This window comes from Grampus griseus, assembly GCF_964374135.1.
Source record: "Grampus griseus genome assembly, chromosome: 1".
In the NCBI taxonomy this organism is placed as follows: domain Eukaryota; kingdom Metazoa; phylum Chordata; class Mammalia; order Artiodactyla; family Delphinidae; genus Grampus; species Grampus griseus.
In genome coordinates, this window is record NC_139017.1 from 166,572,022 (window position 1) to 166,589,090 (window position 17,069).

Consider the following 17,069-nt stretch of genomic DNA (forward strand, 5'->3'; position numbering starts at 1 on the left):
CAAAAGCAGAGGCTGAGGCAAGGGTTTGTGTGTACATAGTTTATTTGGAAAATGAAATGAAACAGGGAAGAGAAGGCATCCAATTAACGGTGTGTCATTGAGCACATTACCACCTAGAGCAGTTGTTACTGAACGCAGCCGAGGCAGCCCCGGGAAACTCCAGAGTAAAACATGCTCCTTGGAGTCCCCCTGCCCTCCACCCTAGGGTCCAGGGAGCTGGGGTATGTGCACACCAGCTCGTATCAGTCACTGACTGGGGCCTGTTCCAGTAGCATCGATTCCCCTGCATTCTGTCCCACCTCATGGGCACACACAATGGTCACCAGTGGCCTGAGAAAACCCTCACGCAAAGAAATGCAGCGGCTGCAGAAGCCAGGCAGGTTGGTTCTGAAGTGACGAGGGGACATGGGTGGGGCCCCAGCAACACCTGCCACCAACAGGTCCGAGGGAACCACAAGTTTGGTTTTGGACTTGTTAACGTTTGAGAAGCTTGGGGAAACGTTGAAGTAGGTACATCAGGTGGGCATTTGCATATGTGAATCTGGAACTCAGGAAAGAGGCCCTGGCCAGAGAAGTGAATTTGGGAGCTGTTGGCATAGGGATGGGGCAGGATGAAATTACCCAGGAGAGTGTAGCTCGAGGACAGGGCCCAGAGCAGAGCCCCAAGGAGCTCCAACTGGAACAAATGGAGGAGGGAGGACAGCAAGAGAGTGAGCAGGGGCAGCCAGTAGACAGGAGGAGGCCGGGGGACGCGGTGAGTTGGAAGTCAAGAGGGGAAACGACTTCCCGGAGAGGGTGGCCGGCCTCACCGGATGCCCCGGGAAGGTCAGCTACAGACAGAGAAATAACCCTTGGAGGTCATGCCTTGACAAGAGCGGTTTGCAGTGGAGAGATGGGGTAGAGACTGGATGGGAGGGAGGCAAAGAAGGGATGGGAAGGCAGCCAGTGTAGACTACTCTTTCAAGACTCCTGGCTCTGAAGGGAGGCCAAGAAATGGGGCAGTAGCTGAGGGGTGTATAGGGTCGGGGGCATTTTCAGAGATGGGAAACTCTAGAACACATTTGTCTGTGGGGCAGAATGATCCCATGGGGAAGGAAAGGAGGGGGCACAGCAGGGGGAGGGGGTCCTTGGGAGGGGCTCCAGCACTCAGGAAGGGGAGTTGAGGTGGGGTGGGAGGTGGGGAGAGGTCTCATCCTTCAGGGACCAGGAAGGAGGGAGGTGGGTAGATTTGGGAACGTGGAAAATTCCTGACTAATTGTTTCAATTCTCTCAAGAAGCGTGAGTTGAAGCCATGGAAGTGGAAGGGGGTTTCAGGAGGGTGGAGAAGTTGGGAGCAGGTGTGAAATGGTTGTTCGGGAGGATAGAAACTCAAACCAGACAGAGAAGCCCAGTTGGAGTGAAGTGCGAAGTGTTAAGAGCTCATTTGTGGTCTGTGATCCTGAATTGGAGCCAAGGGGATCATGGTGTGATGTTCTCTGGTCACAGCCTGCTGGGTGCTCAGTGCCAGCAGGAGGAAAGTAGATGATGGGTTTCGGTCAGGATGAGGGAGGGCGGTGCCAGGGAGTGGAATGGAATCTAAGCCAGACTGGGAAGGAAGTGACCTCCGGATGGGGTGATGAAGAGGGAGAGAAAGTGGCCACAGGACAGCGGCCTAGCCAGCACCCAGCTCACTGGGCGACCTCCTGTCCCGGCAGAGGCTCCCAGCAAGCCCATCACAGTGACAGTGGAAGAGCAGCGGAGCCAGAGCGTGCGTCCCGGAACCGACGTCACCTTCATCTGCACAGCCAAGAGCAAGGTGGGCGGGGCAGGGAGTGGGCATCAGTGAGGATCTGTCTTCTGGGGTCCCCAAGCCCCACCCGGACCCCCACCCCATCTCCCTTGTCCTGCCTGCAGTCTCCGGCTTACACCCTGGTGTGGACTCGCCTGCATAATGGGAAACTGCCAGCCCGAGCCATGGATTTCAACGGTATCCTGACCATTCGCAGCGTACAGCCGAGTGACGCGGGCACCTACGTGTGCACCGGCTCCAACATGTTCGCCATGGACCAGGGCACAGCCACGCTGCACGTGCAAGGTACACTGTTCATGTCCATGCCTGACCCACCCAGTCCTGACCTTCCTTCACACCCACCAAGACCAGTGACCATTTCTTCCTTCAGCTGACAGTTTCTGAACTACAGTATGGCAGGTCCTGGCCTAGACTCTGAAGAAACAGGGGTGGGAGGGGACAAACAGGGGCTCTGCCCTCCTGCCCTCCATGTTCTGTAGGGAACAAGTGGACAAACAACATAATTACACGGGTGACCAGTGCTGGGACAGGAGTAAACAGAGTGATTGGAAAGTGAGAAATGAGGTGGGAGAAGGGTGAGCTATTCTCCGTGGGGTGGTTGGGGAGGGCCTCTCTGAGGAGGTGACGTCTCAGCTGAGACCTGAAGGGAAGAGAAGGTGTTCAGCCACATGAGAGCTGGCGGACGAAGAGCGTGTGCAAAGGCCCTGAGGCACGAGCATGTCGATGTGTTTGAGGGACGCAAGGCCAGCGTGGCTGGAGCCATGGAGGGGAGGTGGGGTGAGGGACTTGAAGATGTGGGCAGAGGTGAGTACACGCAGTGGGTCACAGCAGGGAATTCAGATTTTGTTCTAAGAGCCACGGACAGGTCTTAAGTGGAGAAGTAAGAAGACCCCATTGACTTTTTTTTTTTTTTGGCCACGCCATGTGGCATGCGGGATCTTAGTTCCCCGACCAGGGATCGAACCCACGCCCTCAGCAGTGAAAGAGCAGAGTCTTAACCCCTGGACCACCGGGGGATTCCCCCATTGACATTTTAAAGGCTCCCTCTGGCTGTTCTATGGACACATGGCCACGAGGGGCTAGAGTGGAAGCAAAGAGAGCGGCAAGGAGGCTGTTGCCACAGGTCCCTCCCCACCGTGACCACATATGCTTTCTCCTCCCTCGTCAGCCTCGGCCACCCCGTCTTCCCCCGTGGTCTCCATCCACCCACCACAGCTCACAGTGCAGCCTGGGCAGCTGGCTGAGTTCCGCTGCAGTGCCACAGGGAACCCCACGCCCACCCTCGAGTGGACAGGTGAGGCCGTGGCGGGTATGACAGTCAGGGCCTGGCTCTCCTGCATATGGGGGCCAGCGGCAGGACTCTAGGCTGTGGACTTCAACCCCTGGGGGGCCTGGCAATGCCAATCCTAGTGGGTGCTGACCCCACCTCTCCACGTCAGGGGGCCCTGGTGGCCAGCTCCCTCAGAAGGCCCAAATCCATGGCGGTATCCTGCGCCTGCCAGCCGTCGAGCCCTCGGATCAAGCCCAGTACCTGTGTCGCGCCCACAGCAGCGCTGGGCAGCATGTGGCCAGGGCCGTGCTCCACGTGCACGGTGAGAGGACGGGGCTGAGGGTGGGCAGTTGGGAGCTCATGGCGGCCCAGAGAGGTGTTCTCACAGAGCTCTGTCTGCAGGGGGCAGCGGGCCTAGGGTCCAGGTGAGTCCAGAGAGGACCCAGGTACATGAAGGCCGCAGCATCAGGCTGTACTGCAGGGCTGCGGGTGTGCCCAGCGCCACCATCACCTGGAGGAAGGAGGGGGGCAGCCTCCCCCCACAGGTGAGGATATCCGTCCGGGCCAGGCCCACGGGCTCAGCAGAGTCCTAGCACTTGCCACCTGCCCCTCCCATCTCCTCTTCTGGTTCCCTTCACTTCCAAGATGGTGCCCTGCTCAGACCTCCCGCTCCGTGCGCTCCGTGCGTCCCGGCGGGTGGCAGCCGTCAGCCTCCTGCTCTGCTGCCTGGCTCCGCCCTCCTTGGTGCCCAACTGGGGCCCTCATATTGGCTCGGAGCTTGCCTCTACTCTTTATGCCCCCTCCTCCTGCCCTCCCTCACTAGCCCTTGCCAGGCTGCCTGGGCCCGTCGGGCGGCTGACCCTTCTCGCCGTGTGGCAGGCCCGGTCTGAGCGCACAGACATCGCCACGCTGCTCATCCCAGCCATCACTGCCGCCGACGCCGGCTTCTACCTCTGCGTGGCCACCAGCCCCGCGGGCACCGCACAGGCCCGGATCCAAGTGGTCGTCCTTCCAGGTGCGGGGCCTTGGGGCTGAAGGAGTGGGAAGGCAAGCCAGGGTCCCCCTGAGGCCTACTCACTCCCTCTCTGCTCCCAGCCTCAGGTGCCAGCATCCCGCCAGTGAGGATTGAGTCCTCATCACCTTCCGTGACTGAAGGGCAGACGCTGGACCTCAACTGCATGGTGACAGGGCTGGCCCACAGCCAGATCACGTGGTACAAGCGAGGGGGCAGCCTGCCTCCCCACGCCCAGGTACGAGGGTCCCTGAGCCCGTGGCAGGGGACCTGGGGGTGGTCCTTCACACAGCCTGGCACTCTGCACTCTGCACGAGCAGGGTCCGCCCTTATTTCCCTCCCTCTTCAGCTTCCCATGTGGGGTGGCTCCGAGCAGAGGCAGGCACTGAGGCACAGAGGGAGTGCTGACCGCGGCCTCTCCCCATCCTCACGTGCCTCTGTCCTTACCCGGCCCAGGTGCATGGCTCCCGGCTGCGGCTGCCCCACGTCTCACCAGCTGATTCTGGAGAATACGTGTGCCGAGTGGAGAATGAGTCAGGCCCCAAGGAGGCCTCCATCATCGTCTCTGTCCTCCACGGCAGCCATTCGGGCCCTAGCTACACCCCAGGTGAGGAGCCAGTGGGGCTGGGTGGGGGCCAAGCCCTCCGACCTCCCCTCTGTTCCCAAGGCTGGTGTCTGTGGTCTCTTCGATGCCATCAGGACAAGAAGAGGCGCTCCAGGCAGGCTGCAAGCCTCCACTCCCTGCAAGGAGAGATGAGGGGACTGAGGGTGGGGACAGGTTGACCTGACTTACCTGGGACCCCATGGGGAGGGTGCTGTTTTCAGAATTCATCAAAAAGCAGCAGAGTCAGGGTTGGACACTGAGTTGGGAGTCAGGCTGACCTGGGTTCAAATGCTGGCTCTGCCCTTTATCAGCCTTGAACTGGTTACTTTACCTCTGGGGCCTCAGTTTCCTCACGTGTGAAATGGGGACAGCAGCACTACCATGTAGTGTGAGTACGCGGCGTGCGCTCTAAAGAAGGGAGCTGTGGCCTTATTGTCTGCATCCTTCGGCCCCGCCTGGGCGCTAAAAGACTCTGGTTCCCTGCAAGCCAGAGCAGCTCATCACAGGTCAAGGAGTCATGCATAGGCAAATGGGCCTTGAACTCCAAGTTGAAGGTCAGAGAGGGAAAGAGGGGTCTGGCTGGCCCTGCTGAGGCAGAAAAGCATGGTCCCAGCCCTAGAAGGCCTCCCATCTGCCCTCCCAAGCTAGGGCCTCGTCAGATCCCAGGGCCCTCTGCTTCAGGGCTGCAGGGCTGGGGCTCAGGAGCCCAGGCCTCTGACCAGCTCCTTTGCGCCCCAGCTCCTGGTGGCGCCCCAGCTCCTGGTGGAGCCCCAGCTCCAGGCAGTAGTCAGCCCATCCGCATCGAGTCGTCCTCCTCTCATGTGGCCGAAGGGCAGACGCTGGATCTGAACTGTGTGGTGCCGGGGCAGGCCCACGCCCAGGTCACATGGTACAAACGTGGAGGCAGCCTCCCCGCCCGGCACCAGGTACAGCAGCCCCCCAGGGCCAGCCCGCTGGAGGGGTTGGACGGAGCCGCTCAGGCCCTCCTGACCCTCCCTGTTTGCACTCAGACCCACGGCTCACTGCTGCGACTGAACCAGGTGTCCCCAGCAGACTCAGGCGAGTACGTGTGCCGCGTAGTCCTCGGCTCTGGGCCCCTCGAGACCTCCGTCCTAGTCACCATCGAGGCCGCCGGCACTGGCTCCATCCCCGGTGAGTGACTGCCAGTGACAGGGCAAGCTGGGGTGCGGGGTGCTGAGAGCCTTCCCAGGTGCTGAGGCCCTAGTGACTCCCGTTGCTGACGCGGGGAAGGGGGTGGCAGGAAGCCACACTGGGGCAGGAAGCCCACCTTGGGGCTGGCCACAGGGCCGGCCCGGGAGGACTTCACTTCTCTGAGTAATCTGCCGTCTTCCCATCACTGTTCTCTCTGGCCACATCACTCATGTTTTTGCTCCTCCCTCAATCATCCTCATCTCTCCCACTTCCTCGCTCCCTCTGCAAGGCTTGGCTCCCCTCAGGGTTGCTGAGCCGAGGACCTCAAGCCCAGGCCACTGAACCCACAGGCTGAGCTGGCTCCGGGGTGAACAGTTCTTTCCTTCCCTTCTGGGGAGCGTCTGCTACCCTCGCCCCTTTCCCCACAGCCCCAGGACCCGTCCCGCCTGTCAGGATCGAATCCTCATCCCCCACGGTGGCCGAGGGGCAGACCCTGGATCTGAGCTGTGTGGTTCCCGGGCAGGCCCATGCCCCGGTCACGTGGTACAAACGTGGAGGCAGCCTCCCCGCCCGGCACCAGGTACACAGTGGCAGAAAGGCAGGAGGGGGCCAGCCAGGCCAAGCTGTGGACCGTGGGTCAGCGGGGGCAGCCTCTGAGCTGAGGGGCTGTCAGTTCCCAGCTCAGAGGAACAGGGTGGGGGTACCCACCTGCTGAGCTCTGAGAAGCCCCCCTCTCACACCCCTGCCCATGGCTGTCCAGGTCCGCGGCTCCCGCCTGTACATCTTCCAGGCCTCACCAGCTGACGCAGGCGAGTATGTTTGCCGGGCCAGCAGTGGTGTGGAGGCCTCCATCACAGTCACGGTAACCAGGACCCAGGGAGCCAGCTTCGCCTACCGTGAGTGGGACTTGCAGGCTGCGCTTGGACAGAGAAAGGGGTAAGGCGGGGGAAGCTGCAGAGAACTGGACTGACCAGTGACCGTCTTCTCCCCCAGCTCCTGGTGGCACCCAGTCCATCCGCATTGAACCCTCCTCCTCTCATGTGGCCGAAGGGCAGACCCTGGATCTGAACTGCGTGGTGCCCAGGCAGGCCCACGCCCAGGTCACATGGCACAAGCGCGGGGGCAGCCTTCCCGCCCGGCACCAGGTACAGGACCGGAGGATGGACAGGCCAAGAAGGGAACAAGAGGGAGGCCACTGGGGAGTGGAGGTCAAGGGTAGGGTGGGTTGGAGGCTCCTCTGAGACGGGGAGGCCTAGGACCCCATTGCACAGGTGTGCGGGGCAATGGTCCCAGCCTCTAGGACCAGCCAGCCTGGGTGTGACTGCTGCTTCCACCACTTCCTCGCTTGTGACCTTCAGTAAATTTCTTAATCTCCCTGTACCATACTTTCAGCATCTGTAAAATGGTAATAATAGTACCTCCCTTACAGAATTATCTTAAGGATGAAATGAATTAATTTATATGCAAAGTGCTCAGAGCTCTGGCTCATAGCAAGTGCTATGAGCCGTTACTACTGTCATATCATTAGCTATTTTTTTAAATATTTATTTATTTATTTATTCATTTGGCTGCGCTGGGTCTTAGTTGCGGTGTGCAGGATCTTTAGTTGCGGCATGCGGGATCTTAGTTGTGGCATGCAGGATCTAGTTCCCTGACCAGGGATCAAACCCGGGCTCCCTGCATTGGGAGCACGGAGTCTTAACCACTGGACCACCAGGGAAGTCCCATCGTTAGCTGTTATTATTGATATATTTTATAGAATTTAGGATGCCACTGATTGCAGGATGCACCATGATTTTATGTGCCTCTAAGGAGAAACAAAAAAACTGCCATTTGTAATTGTAATTCACTGTGAGATGCATCTTGATTTCAGAGACTTTAAAAAGTATGTCTAGGGCTTCCCTGGTGGCGCAGTGGTTGAGAGTCTGCCTGCCGATCCAGGGGACACGGGTTCGTGCCCTGGTTCGGGAAGATCCCACATGAGAGGCCACAACAGTGAGAGGCCTGCGTACCGCAAAAAAAAAAAAAAAAAAAAAAGTATGTCTAGGGAATTCCCTGGCAGTCCAGTGGTTAGGACTCCATGCTTTCACTGCCAAGGGCCCGGGTTCGGTCCCTGGTTGGGTAGCTGGGATCCCGCAGGCCACACAGTGTGGCCAAAATAATAATAATAAAAAATAAAATAAAAGTAATATGCAGGTTATCTTCTCCATCCTTTTTTTTTTTTTAAGTGTGTAAGAATGGATGGAGTGTGGTATTAGTGTTTGCCCAGTTCCCCATGGCTCCTCTGGGCCACCCCTCACTCCTGGGACAAGACACCCCTGAGCAAGACAGAACTAAGAGCCAGTTCTCAGGCTCAGAGTGAGGCAGGGCTGCAGGTTATAGGTGCAGGGGTCCTAAGAGGGCCCCTTCTGACCTCACCTTCATTCTGGCCAGACCCATGGCTCACTGCTGAGACTCCACCAGGTGTCCCCAGCCGACTCAGGCGAGTATGTGTGCCGCGTGGTAGGTGGCTCAGTGCCCCTGGAAGCCTCCGTCCTGGTCACCATTGAGTCTGCAGACTCTGTGCCTGGTGAGTGGTGCTGGGGGGAGGCTTCCCACTCCAGCAGTGGCAGGACCCCAGAGACCAGCAGTCCCTACCTTCACTCACACCCTCCCCTCCCCCTCTCCTCCCAGCTGGGGATTGACCCTCTGCCCTCTGTCCCCAGCGCTGGGGGTCACCCCTCCAGTCCGGATCGAGTCATCCTCCTCACACGTGGCTGAAGGGCAGACCTTGGATCTGAACTGCCTGGTTTCTGGGCAGGCCCACGCCCAGGTCACATGGCACAAGCGCGGGAGCAGCCTCCCTGCCCGGCACCAGGTAGGAGGTGGGGTGCTAAGGGGGGCCTGAAGGACCCTCGAGACTGCGGAGTAAGGAGCTTTGAGTTTGGACACTGCTTTGCCCCTTGCCTGGCCAGTCCTTTGACTTCCCTGATCCTCAGTGTCCTCATCTGCCAGATGGGCTCACACTGTCCAGCTCACCTGCCCCATAGGTGGCAAGTGCCGGTCCCCCACTTCTTCCCACTGGACCCAATCCCAACCCTCGGGCAAGGGAATTGAAGGGTCGTGAATGGTGGTTCTCCCTGGAAGAGCTTCTGCCCCAGCCCTAAAGCTCCATCTGGCCGGGTCTAGCTGGGATGGGTACCAGGGAAGGGGGTGGGAGCCTGGCTGTGAACCTGCCTACCCTCCCAGGTACATGGCTCGAGGCTGCGGCTGCCCCAGGTGACTCCAGCTGACTCCGGGGAGTACGTGTGCCGCGTGGTCAGCAGCTCGGGCACCCAGGAAGCCTCCGTCCTCGTCACCATCCAGCAGCGCCTCGGCCCCTCCCGCTGTGAGTGTCTCAGGGGTCATAACAAATGGGCTGGGAGGGCCCCTCCACCGTCAGTGGCTCCCACACCCTGCCTTCCATCTCACCCTCCCAGCCCAGAGTGTGGTGTACCCCGTCCGCATTGAGTCATCCTCAGCCTCCCTGGCCAATGGACATACGCTGGACCTCAACTGCCTGGTGGCCAGTCAAGCCCCCCACACCATCACCTGGTATAAGCGTGGAGGCAGCCTACCCAGCCGGCACCAGGTATGGAACCAGCAGGCAGGGAGGGCAAAAACTGGGGTCACCGGCCCTGACGGGAATCAGGAAGAGCTGTCAACAGCCCGTCTGTGCTCATTCAGTCATTCAACAAACATTGAGTGTTCTTGCTGGACAGGCCCTGGACCAGTGCTGAGGATATGGAGATAAGTCCCACTGACCTCAGCTGGATCCTGTACTTCACTCACTCACTACATTTCCCTGAGAACCTGCTCCAGGCCAAGTCCTGGTCCTGGCACTAAGGATTCAAATGGAATGAGACCAGTGCCTGCCCTCAGGGAGCTCACAGGCTAAAGGGCTAGGCAGAGATGCCATGTGACAGCGCTGTAATAGGCATCACCGGGGAGGGCCTCAATGGGCTTTCTGCAGGGATGACGGGTGAGAATAGTCCAAAGGCTGGAGACACTGTCCACCCAGCCCAGAGCCTCGGGAAGGCCACCAACGGAGTTCTGAAGGAGGCCAGGGTGGAGGCTACCCCAGACAAGGCAGTGAGGCTCCCGGAGTCCGGAGGAAGCAACAGCGGCAGCACCTGAGACATGGAGGTGCTGCCCGCACCCCCTGACACCTGCTCCCCCTCAGATCGTGGGCTCCCGGCTGCGGATCCCCCAGGTGACGCCCGCGGACTCGGGCGAGTACGTGTGTCATGTCAGCAACGGTGCCGGCTCCCAGGAGACCTCGCTCATCGTCACCATCCAGGGCAGCGGCTCCTCCCACAGTGAGAACTCCTAGGGCAGGGGGTCTAGGCAAGCGGGTGCGGGGGAGGCAGCGAGGTGCCTGGCACCGTCACTCTCGTCTGACTCCGGCCATGTGGTGCATTCCTCTCTGTCCCCAGTGCCCAGTGTCTCCCCACCAATCAGGATCGAGTCCTCATCCCCCACGGTGGTTGAAGGGCAGACCTTGGATCTGAACTGCGTGGTCACCGGGCAGCCCCAGGCCACCATCACGTGGTACAAGCGTGGGGGCAGCCTTCCCACTCGACACCAGGTACAGAGTAGAGCCTGGCAGTGGGGTGGGCAGTTCAGGGACAGCCCCCCATGGGCAAAGAACCCGAAACATTAGCTGGCAGTCCTCCCTCCTGCCCTGGGTGGACAGAGAGTAGCCTCAGCCGGTCTGATGGAGGAGGCCTGAGCCAGCCGGTGACCCCTCAACCCCTTGACTCCCTTCTTCCTTATCCACACCCCTAGGCTCACGGCTCCCGTCTGCGGCTGCACCAGATGTCCGTGGCGGATTCAGGCGAGTATGTGTGCCGGGCTAACAACAACATCGACGCCCAGGAGGCCTCCATCGTGGTCTCAGTCTCCCCCAGCACCGGCAGCCCCTCTGGTGAGTCCGATGAAGACCCAGGAAGGGCCTGGGAGACGCAGGTACCAGTGTTTCCCAGGGAGGAAAGGCCCTGTAATCAGAGCCCTCAGACGAGGGTGGTGGTGCAGGAGGAGGGCTCAGCAGAAGGGTGCCAGGGTTCACATCCTGCCTGCACCGCTAGGGACCTTGAGGGGGTGACTCTCCCCTCTCAGCTTCCGTACCCTCATCAGTGAAGTGGGGATGTCGATCATTCCATCCTCAGAGAGCTGTCCGATACGGTGGCCACTAGCCATGCATGGTCATTAAAATTAGTTAAAATCCTAAATTCACATCCTCACACTTCAAAAACAAAGTGCTCAGTAACCGCACATGGCTGGTTGCCACTGCATTGAACAGTGCGGATGATAGAACATTTCCATCACCGCAGAAAGTATGTGAATTTTGTGAGGACTAAGTGAGTTAATGCACGCAAAGTACTGAGAACAGTGCTGGCATACTGTAAGTGCTTAATAAGTGTTAGCTATTCTTACTACCTTGGGAGGGTGGAGGCTTCTCCAGTTGAGGCTCCCACCAACCCAGGTGTTCCCAAATCTGACCATGACCAAAGCCCCGACTTGCTCTTTCTGTGCGCCCAGTCCCCGGCGGGGCCACGCCCATCAGAATCGAGTCGTCATCTTCACACGTGGCCGAAGGGCAGACCCTGGATCTGAACTGCGTGGTCCCTGGACAGGCGCATGCCCAGATCACATGGTACAAGCGTGGGGGCAGCCTCCCCACTCACCACCAGGTATGGGAGTTGGGGGCAGGACATAGTGGGAGGGCTGCTGGATGTGCGGGCCCTGACTAGGGGCCTGTCCCCCAAGCTCTGCCCGGGAAGGAGGGCCTGGGATCCCCTGTGGGGTGCAGTGCCTGCCTGCGTCAGAGGTGGGACCCTGGCCCCAGCCTTCAAGGATTCCAAGTGCCATCTCCTTCTGCTCCTCTCCCGTCCTGTCCCTGCTCAGGCCCACGGCTCACGGCTGCGGCTGCACCAGGTATCCCCGGCTGACTCGGGTGAGTACGTGTGCCGCGTGGTGAGCAGCTCTGGCCCCCTGGAGACCTCAGTCCTGGTCACCATCGAGGCTTCTGGCTCTGGCGCTGTTCTCGTCCCTGGTGAGGATCCCTACAGTGGGGCTGGGACGCAGGAGGAGGGAAGAAAGGAGGGCTCGAGAGCCAGGTCAAGTGGGCTTCATCCCTAGGGCCCAAGAGCACGGGCTGTGGAGTCCGGCTCGTGTGGGCGTGAGTCCCGGCTCCTCTGTCCACACTCTGAAATGTTACACGAGGGATTCCTCTCGGTGTGTCACTTTCCTCATCTGTGAAGTGGGGCTAGTAGAGCTCTTGCAGCAATTACACGAGTTCCTTAAAGGCTGGAATTGCACCTCTGGGATCTGAGAGGGTGATTTTAGGTGGTGCCCTGATTAAATATTTTTTTATATTAATAGTGATAATGTTAGGGAAAAAACATCAACACGTCAAACCTGTCATGATTGCATGGAAATCATTGCCTATGATGGGGCTGTGCGTTTAAGGGTTTTCTTAAGTGAATCAATTGAAAGTGTAAAGGAGTTAATAGCACAGGGAGCACGTGGCCGTAGCAGACATCATGATAATAGTACCTGAATCGCTAAGTCATGAACGTGATATGCACTTACCAGGTGCTGGGCCCTGGTATTTTTACACATATTAACTCATTTCACCGTCACAATAACCCTTTGAAGTAGGTATGATTGTTCTGTTTTACAGTTGGGGAAACTGAGGCATGGAGAGGTGAAGTAGCTTTCCCAGGGTCACACAACTAATAAATGGCAGGGTTGGGTTTTGAACCCAGGCAGTCTGGCCCCAGAGTCTGGGTTCTTAGCCCCGTACTACTCAAGTCTGGGAAACGTTAGTGATCTGTGTGGAGCTGCCTGGCCCTGAGCCCTGGCCGCCAGTGGTGCCGGGAGCACAGAGGATGGTGGGACCATTGTCTGGGGCTGGGCTGGGAGAATGAGGCGCCAGGCTAGCCCAGCTGCTCCAGGCTTCAGGGGAATGGGAAGGGGGGTATCAAGGCCGTCTGCCTGTGGCCTCTGGCCTGACCATCTGGGCACCCAGGGGCAGGGGCTGAGGACACAGGGAGTCCCAGCTCACTGACTTCTTCCTGTGCCCCAGCCCCGGGCGGAGCCCCACCCATCCTCATCGAGACGTCCTCCTCCCACGTGGCCGAAGGGCAGACCCTGGATCTGAAATGCGTGGTGCCTGGCCAGGCCCACGCCCAGGTCACATGGCACAGGCGCGGGGGCAGCCTTCCCGCCCGGCACCAGGTATGGAGGCTGGAGAAAGCAGGATGTGGGCATTCCCACCCCACCCCGTCCCCTGCCCGGGAGGGAAGGTGGCCCCAACGTCTGGGGCTTCAGGAAAGTGGCAACAGGAGATCACTGGGACTCAGGAGTTCAAGAACAGGCTGGGCATGGTAGGGCCGTCACTGGCTGCCCAGTACCTTGGTGCAAATTAGAAAAGGACATCTCTTACTCAAGACACTGGGCTTTCTCCTGCCAGGAAAAGCATAATAGTAAACATACCCCACAACGTCCAGTGTCAAAGGGGGTCACCTTTGGCAGGAGGCAGCGCCCACAATGGTGCATGACAGTCCTGGGGTACAGGTATGAGAGGGCTGGGGCATCTGACGGCCTTGGCCACCAGCCCCCCGGCTCACTCTCCCCGCTCTCGCCCCACCCTGGCCAGGTCCACGGCCCCCTGCTGAGGCTGAACCAGGTGTCCCCTGCCGACTCTGGTGAATACTCCTGTCGAGTGGCCAGCAGCTCAGGCACTCTGGAGGCTTCTGTCCTGGTCACAATCGAGGCCTCCAGCCCAGGCCCCATTCCTGGTGAGTGACAGGAGCGGCGGGCGGTTCTGGGCACAGGCTTGGGGGCCCCTGCCTGGCCTTGCTCCCCCTGCTATCCAGCAGGGCTCTAGCCCTCGGCTCCAAGAAGGTCCTCCAGCCCCTCCCCCAACCACTGGGAACCAAGGTCTCACCAGGGCATCTCAGCCCCCAGGGGACAGAGACCCCTCTTAGGTCAATGGTGCTCAGCCAGCTCAGTCCCTCTCAAGCCACTGCACCTCCAGGAGGGCCAGCTGGCACTCGGTGCCACCGCCTCGGGTCTCTGCCTGCACCCCCGGGGCCGCCCCTTTCTCACCCACCCATTGTGCCCACAGCCCCAGGACTGGCCCAGCCCATCTACATCGAGGCCTCCTCCTCCCATGTGGCCGAAGGACAAACCCTGGACCTGAACTGCGTGGTACCCGGGCAGGCACATGCCCAGGTCACGTGGTATAAGCGTGGGGGCAGCCTCCCCGCCCGGCACCAGGTACAGGGGCCAGGGGTGGGGAGAATTCAGGGCAGGCAAGTTTTGACCTGCAGTTGCCGTCTGCATCCCAAACCTTCTTCACACAAACCCTGGCATGCTTGGGGACCCCAGGGGATAAAATACTTGGCGGGGAGGAGTTCAGCAGCCTGGGAATTGAGAGACCTGGGTCTTTCTCCTGGCTTTGCTGCTGAATCATTTCCTGCAGCAGTTACCTCTGAAAAGGGGATGGAGTGGACTTGTAGGATTCTGTGAATGAAGCTTCCTCATCTCCACCAGCTGGAGCCCTGAGCTCCTGAGAACTCTTGGGCACTGGCACAGCCGGGCTCGGGGACTTGCCCTGTCCCGAGTGCTCTGGCACGATGGCCACCCTCTCCTCACTCCGACAGACCCACGGCTCCCAGCTGCGGCTCCACCACGTCTCCCAGGCCGACTCCGGAGAATATGTGTGCCGTGTGGTTGGCAGCTCGGGCCCTGAGCACGAGGCCTCCTTCACGGTCACTGTCCCGCCCAGTGCAGGGTCCTCCTACCGTGAGTGAGGGAGACGCCACGGGCAGGGGGAGGCGGGGAGACACTGGGGCCGAGGAGTGGGGAGGGGAGGCGGGGGAGCCCACCCAGCCCGGCTGAGCGCAGCCCTCTGCCTCCGTCCTCCCCCAGGCCTTAGGAGCCCTGTCATCTCTATCGACCCGCCCAGCAGCACCGTGCGGCAGGGCCAAGACGCCAGCTTCAAGTGCCTCATCCATGATGGGGCAGCCCCCATCAGCCTTGAGTGGAAGACTCGGAACCAGGAGCTGGAGGGTGAGCCGGGGGGGTGGGGGGCTGGAGGCGGGTGTGAATGCGCGAGGCTCACCACTGGCGGCTGGGCGGAGCCGACCATGGCACCAAACTTTCTGTGTGACCCCGGGTAAAGCCCTTCCCCTCTGGGGACTTGGTGTCCCTGTCTGGATGGTGAGAGGGCTGGACCCAGGAGTCTCCAAGGACTTGTTTATCAACCATCTGTGACCCTGTGAGCTGGATACACCCAGACTGGAGGGGTCGGGGCCATGGGGCACTGGTGTGCCTACTGGCAGCGCCAAGGCAGGAGGACACCCTCACTGACCACACCCTCCTTGATGCCAACCCCGCAGACAATGTCCACATCAGCCCCAACGGCTCCATCATCACCATCGTGGGCACCCGGCCCAGCAACCACGGTGCCTACCGCTGCGTGGCCTCCAATGCCTATGGTGTGGCCCAGAGTGTCGTGAACCTCAGCGTGCACGGTGAGGGCCTTCAACCCCGTGGGCTCTGACTTCGTGTTTCCAGCTCTGATTCCGAGCTCAGAACCTCCAGGCTTAAATCCATCCTCTGCCACTGCCTCCCTCTTGGGCATTCTCCCTCTCTGAGCCTTGGTCTCTACATAGGTGCAGTGGGGAGACTAGTGCCCACTGGCAGTTACTGGTAAGGGGGCTGTGACAGTGCACATGACCAGCAGAGCCCTGCATGTGTATCAGTGGTGTCATTCCTCTGTGCAGGGCCCCCTACAGTCTCTGTGCTCCCCGAGAGCCCCGTGCGGGTGAAAGCGGGAAAGGCCATCACCCTGGAGTGTGTCAGTGCTGGGGAGCCCCGCCCTTCTGCTCGCTGGACCCGGATCGGTGCCCCCACCAACTTGGAGCAGCGGGCACCTGGGCTCGTGGACAGCCACACCGTGCTGCAGGTGATGTCAGGGGGGTCTCATCTCTGGATCTGAGGCCCAGTCACTGCCCGTTCTCGAGCAGTTACCTGGAGGAGAGAGTGGTGGATGGACAGATGGGTGATGAATTGGTGAAGAAAGGGAGGGATGGGATAGGTGGATGATGGCTAGATTGGAAGACGGTCAGGAAGAAAGAAGGAAGGTGGAAGGAGGAATGGGTAGAAGTATGGGTGGTTGGGTGGGTAGGTGGATGGATGGGTGGATGGGTGGGTAGATGGATGGATGGATGGATGGATGGATGGGTGGATGGATGGGTGGATGGATGGATGATGGATGGATGGATGGATGGATGGATGGGTGGATGGATGGGTGGATGGATGGATGATGGATGGATGGACGGGTAGATGGGGGAGTGGATGTGTGGATGGATAGACTAATGGGATATCTTGAGTGTGAGCCCTCAAGCAGCCAGTCAAATAGGAAAGCTAAAAACAAAGGGATGGGTAGAAGAAAGAGGTGAAACCAAGCCAGAGGGCTGATGCCAAGGTCCCCCCTCAGTGGCCTGATGACCAACTTCCTTGCTTCTTCCAGATTTCGTCAGCTAAACCATCAGATGCAGGCATCTACGTCTGCCTAGCTCAGAATGCACTGGGCACAGCGCAGAAGCGAGTGGAAGTAATTGTAGACACGGGCACTGTGGCCCCAGGGGCCCCCCAGGTCCAGGTAGAAGAAGCCGAGCTGACTGTGGAAGCTGGACACACGGCCACCCTGCGCTGCTCAGCCACAGGTGTGGACGGGGGCTGGCACACAGGGCAGGCAGAGCAGCGGGCCCTGGGGCCTGAATTTAGACACAAGAGACCTGAAGAGGATGTCATGCTCAGGAAGGGGGCTTTGCTGCAGGCAATCTCCCAGTGATGGCTGAGGTGCCCACTTTGTGCCCCCCATGAAGGAGCAAGCTGACCCAGGTCCCTTCCTGGCCATCCCACCCCCAGCCAGTCCTGGGGCAGCGCACCAACCTCTGCCGCTCCACTCCACAGGCAGCCCCACGCCCACCATCCACTGGTCCAAACTGCGCTCCCCGCTGCCGTGGCAGCACCAGCTGGAAGGTGACACGCTAATCATCCCACGGGTAGCCCAGCAGGACTCGGGCCAGTACATCTGCAACGCCACTAGCCCTGCCGGGCATGCTGAGGCCACCATCGCCCTGCATGTAGAGAGTAAGGCCCTCGTCCACCCTCCTCGCGCTACCCTCTCCGCACTGCATGGAGG

The 17,069-nt window shown here is 59.9% G+C and overlaps 1 protein-coding gene across 9 annotated transcripts in view; it reads left to right on the forward strand.

Moving 5' to 3' along the window:
- HSPG2 (heparan sulfate proteoglycan 2) overlaps positions 1 to 17,069 on the forward strand; it is a 102,172-nt gene that overhangs the window by 70,827 nt on the left and 14,276 nt on the right. For 8 of the 9 annotated variants that reach the window (XM_082651580.1, XM_082651581.1, XM_082651584.1 and 5 more), the window contains 31 exons: positions 1,695 to 1,795; positions 1,894 to 2,074; positions 2,958 to 3,083; positions 3,229 to 3,381; positions 3,462 to 3,604; positions 3,939 to 4,074; positions 4,155 to 4,309; positions 4,528 to 4,678; positions 5,414 to 5,601; positions 5,686 to 5,827; positions 6,256 to 6,407; positions 6,588 to 6,723; positions 6,821 to 6,972; positions 8,261 to 8,396; positions 8,533 to 8,684; positions 9,056 to 9,194; positions 9,286 to 9,437; positions 10,029 to 10,164; positions 10,282 to 10,433; positions 10,634 to 10,772; positions 11,387 to 11,538; positions 11,753 to 11,900; positions 12,936 to 13,087; positions 13,509 to 13,650; positions 13,980 to 14,131; positions 14,518 to 14,659; positions 14,786 to 14,926; positions 15,256 to 15,390; positions 15,643 to 15,824; positions 16,392 to 16,587; positions 16,838 to 17,017. In XM_082651580.1, the coding sequence (XP_082507706.1) occupies positions 1,695 to 1,795; positions 1,894 to 2,074; positions 2,958 to 3,083; positions 3,229 to 3,381; positions 3,462 to 3,604; positions 3,939 to 4,074; positions 4,155 to 4,309; positions 4,528 to 4,678; positions 5,414 to 5,601; positions 5,686 to 5,827; positions 6,256 to 6,407; positions 6,588 to 6,723; positions 6,821 to 6,972; positions 8,261 to 8,396; positions 8,533 to 8,684; positions 9,056 to 9,194; positions 9,286 to 9,437; positions 10,029 to 10,164; positions 10,282 to 10,433; positions 10,634 to 10,772; positions 11,387 to 11,538; positions 11,753 to 11,900; positions 12,936 to 13,087; positions 13,509 to 13,650; positions 13,980 to 14,131; positions 14,518 to 14,659; positions 14,786 to 14,926; positions 15,256 to 15,390; positions 15,643 to 15,824; positions 16,392 to 16,587; positions 16,838 to 17,017 (4,644 nt within the window). The remainder of the gene's footprint in view (positions 1 to 1,694; positions 1,796 to 1,893; positions 2,075 to 2,957; positions 3,084 to 3,228; positions 3,382 to 3,461; positions 3,605 to 3,938; positions 4,075 to 4,154; positions 4,310 to 4,527; positions 4,679 to 5,413; positions 5,602 to 5,685; positions 5,828 to 6,255; positions 6,408 to 6,587; positions 6,724 to 6,820; positions 6,973 to 8,260; positions 8,397 to 8,532; positions 8,685 to 9,055; positions 9,195 to 9,285; positions 9,438 to 10,028; positions 10,165 to 10,281; positions 10,434 to 10,633; positions 10,773 to 11,386; positions 11,539 to 11,752; positions 11,901 to 12,935; positions 13,088 to 13,508; positions 13,651 to 13,979; positions 14,132 to 14,517; positions 14,660 to 14,785; positions 14,927 to 15,255; positions 15,391 to 15,642; positions 15,825 to 16,391; positions 16,588 to 16,837; positions 17,018 to 17,069) is intronic. The other variant, XM_082651583.1, reaches the window with a different exon arrangement.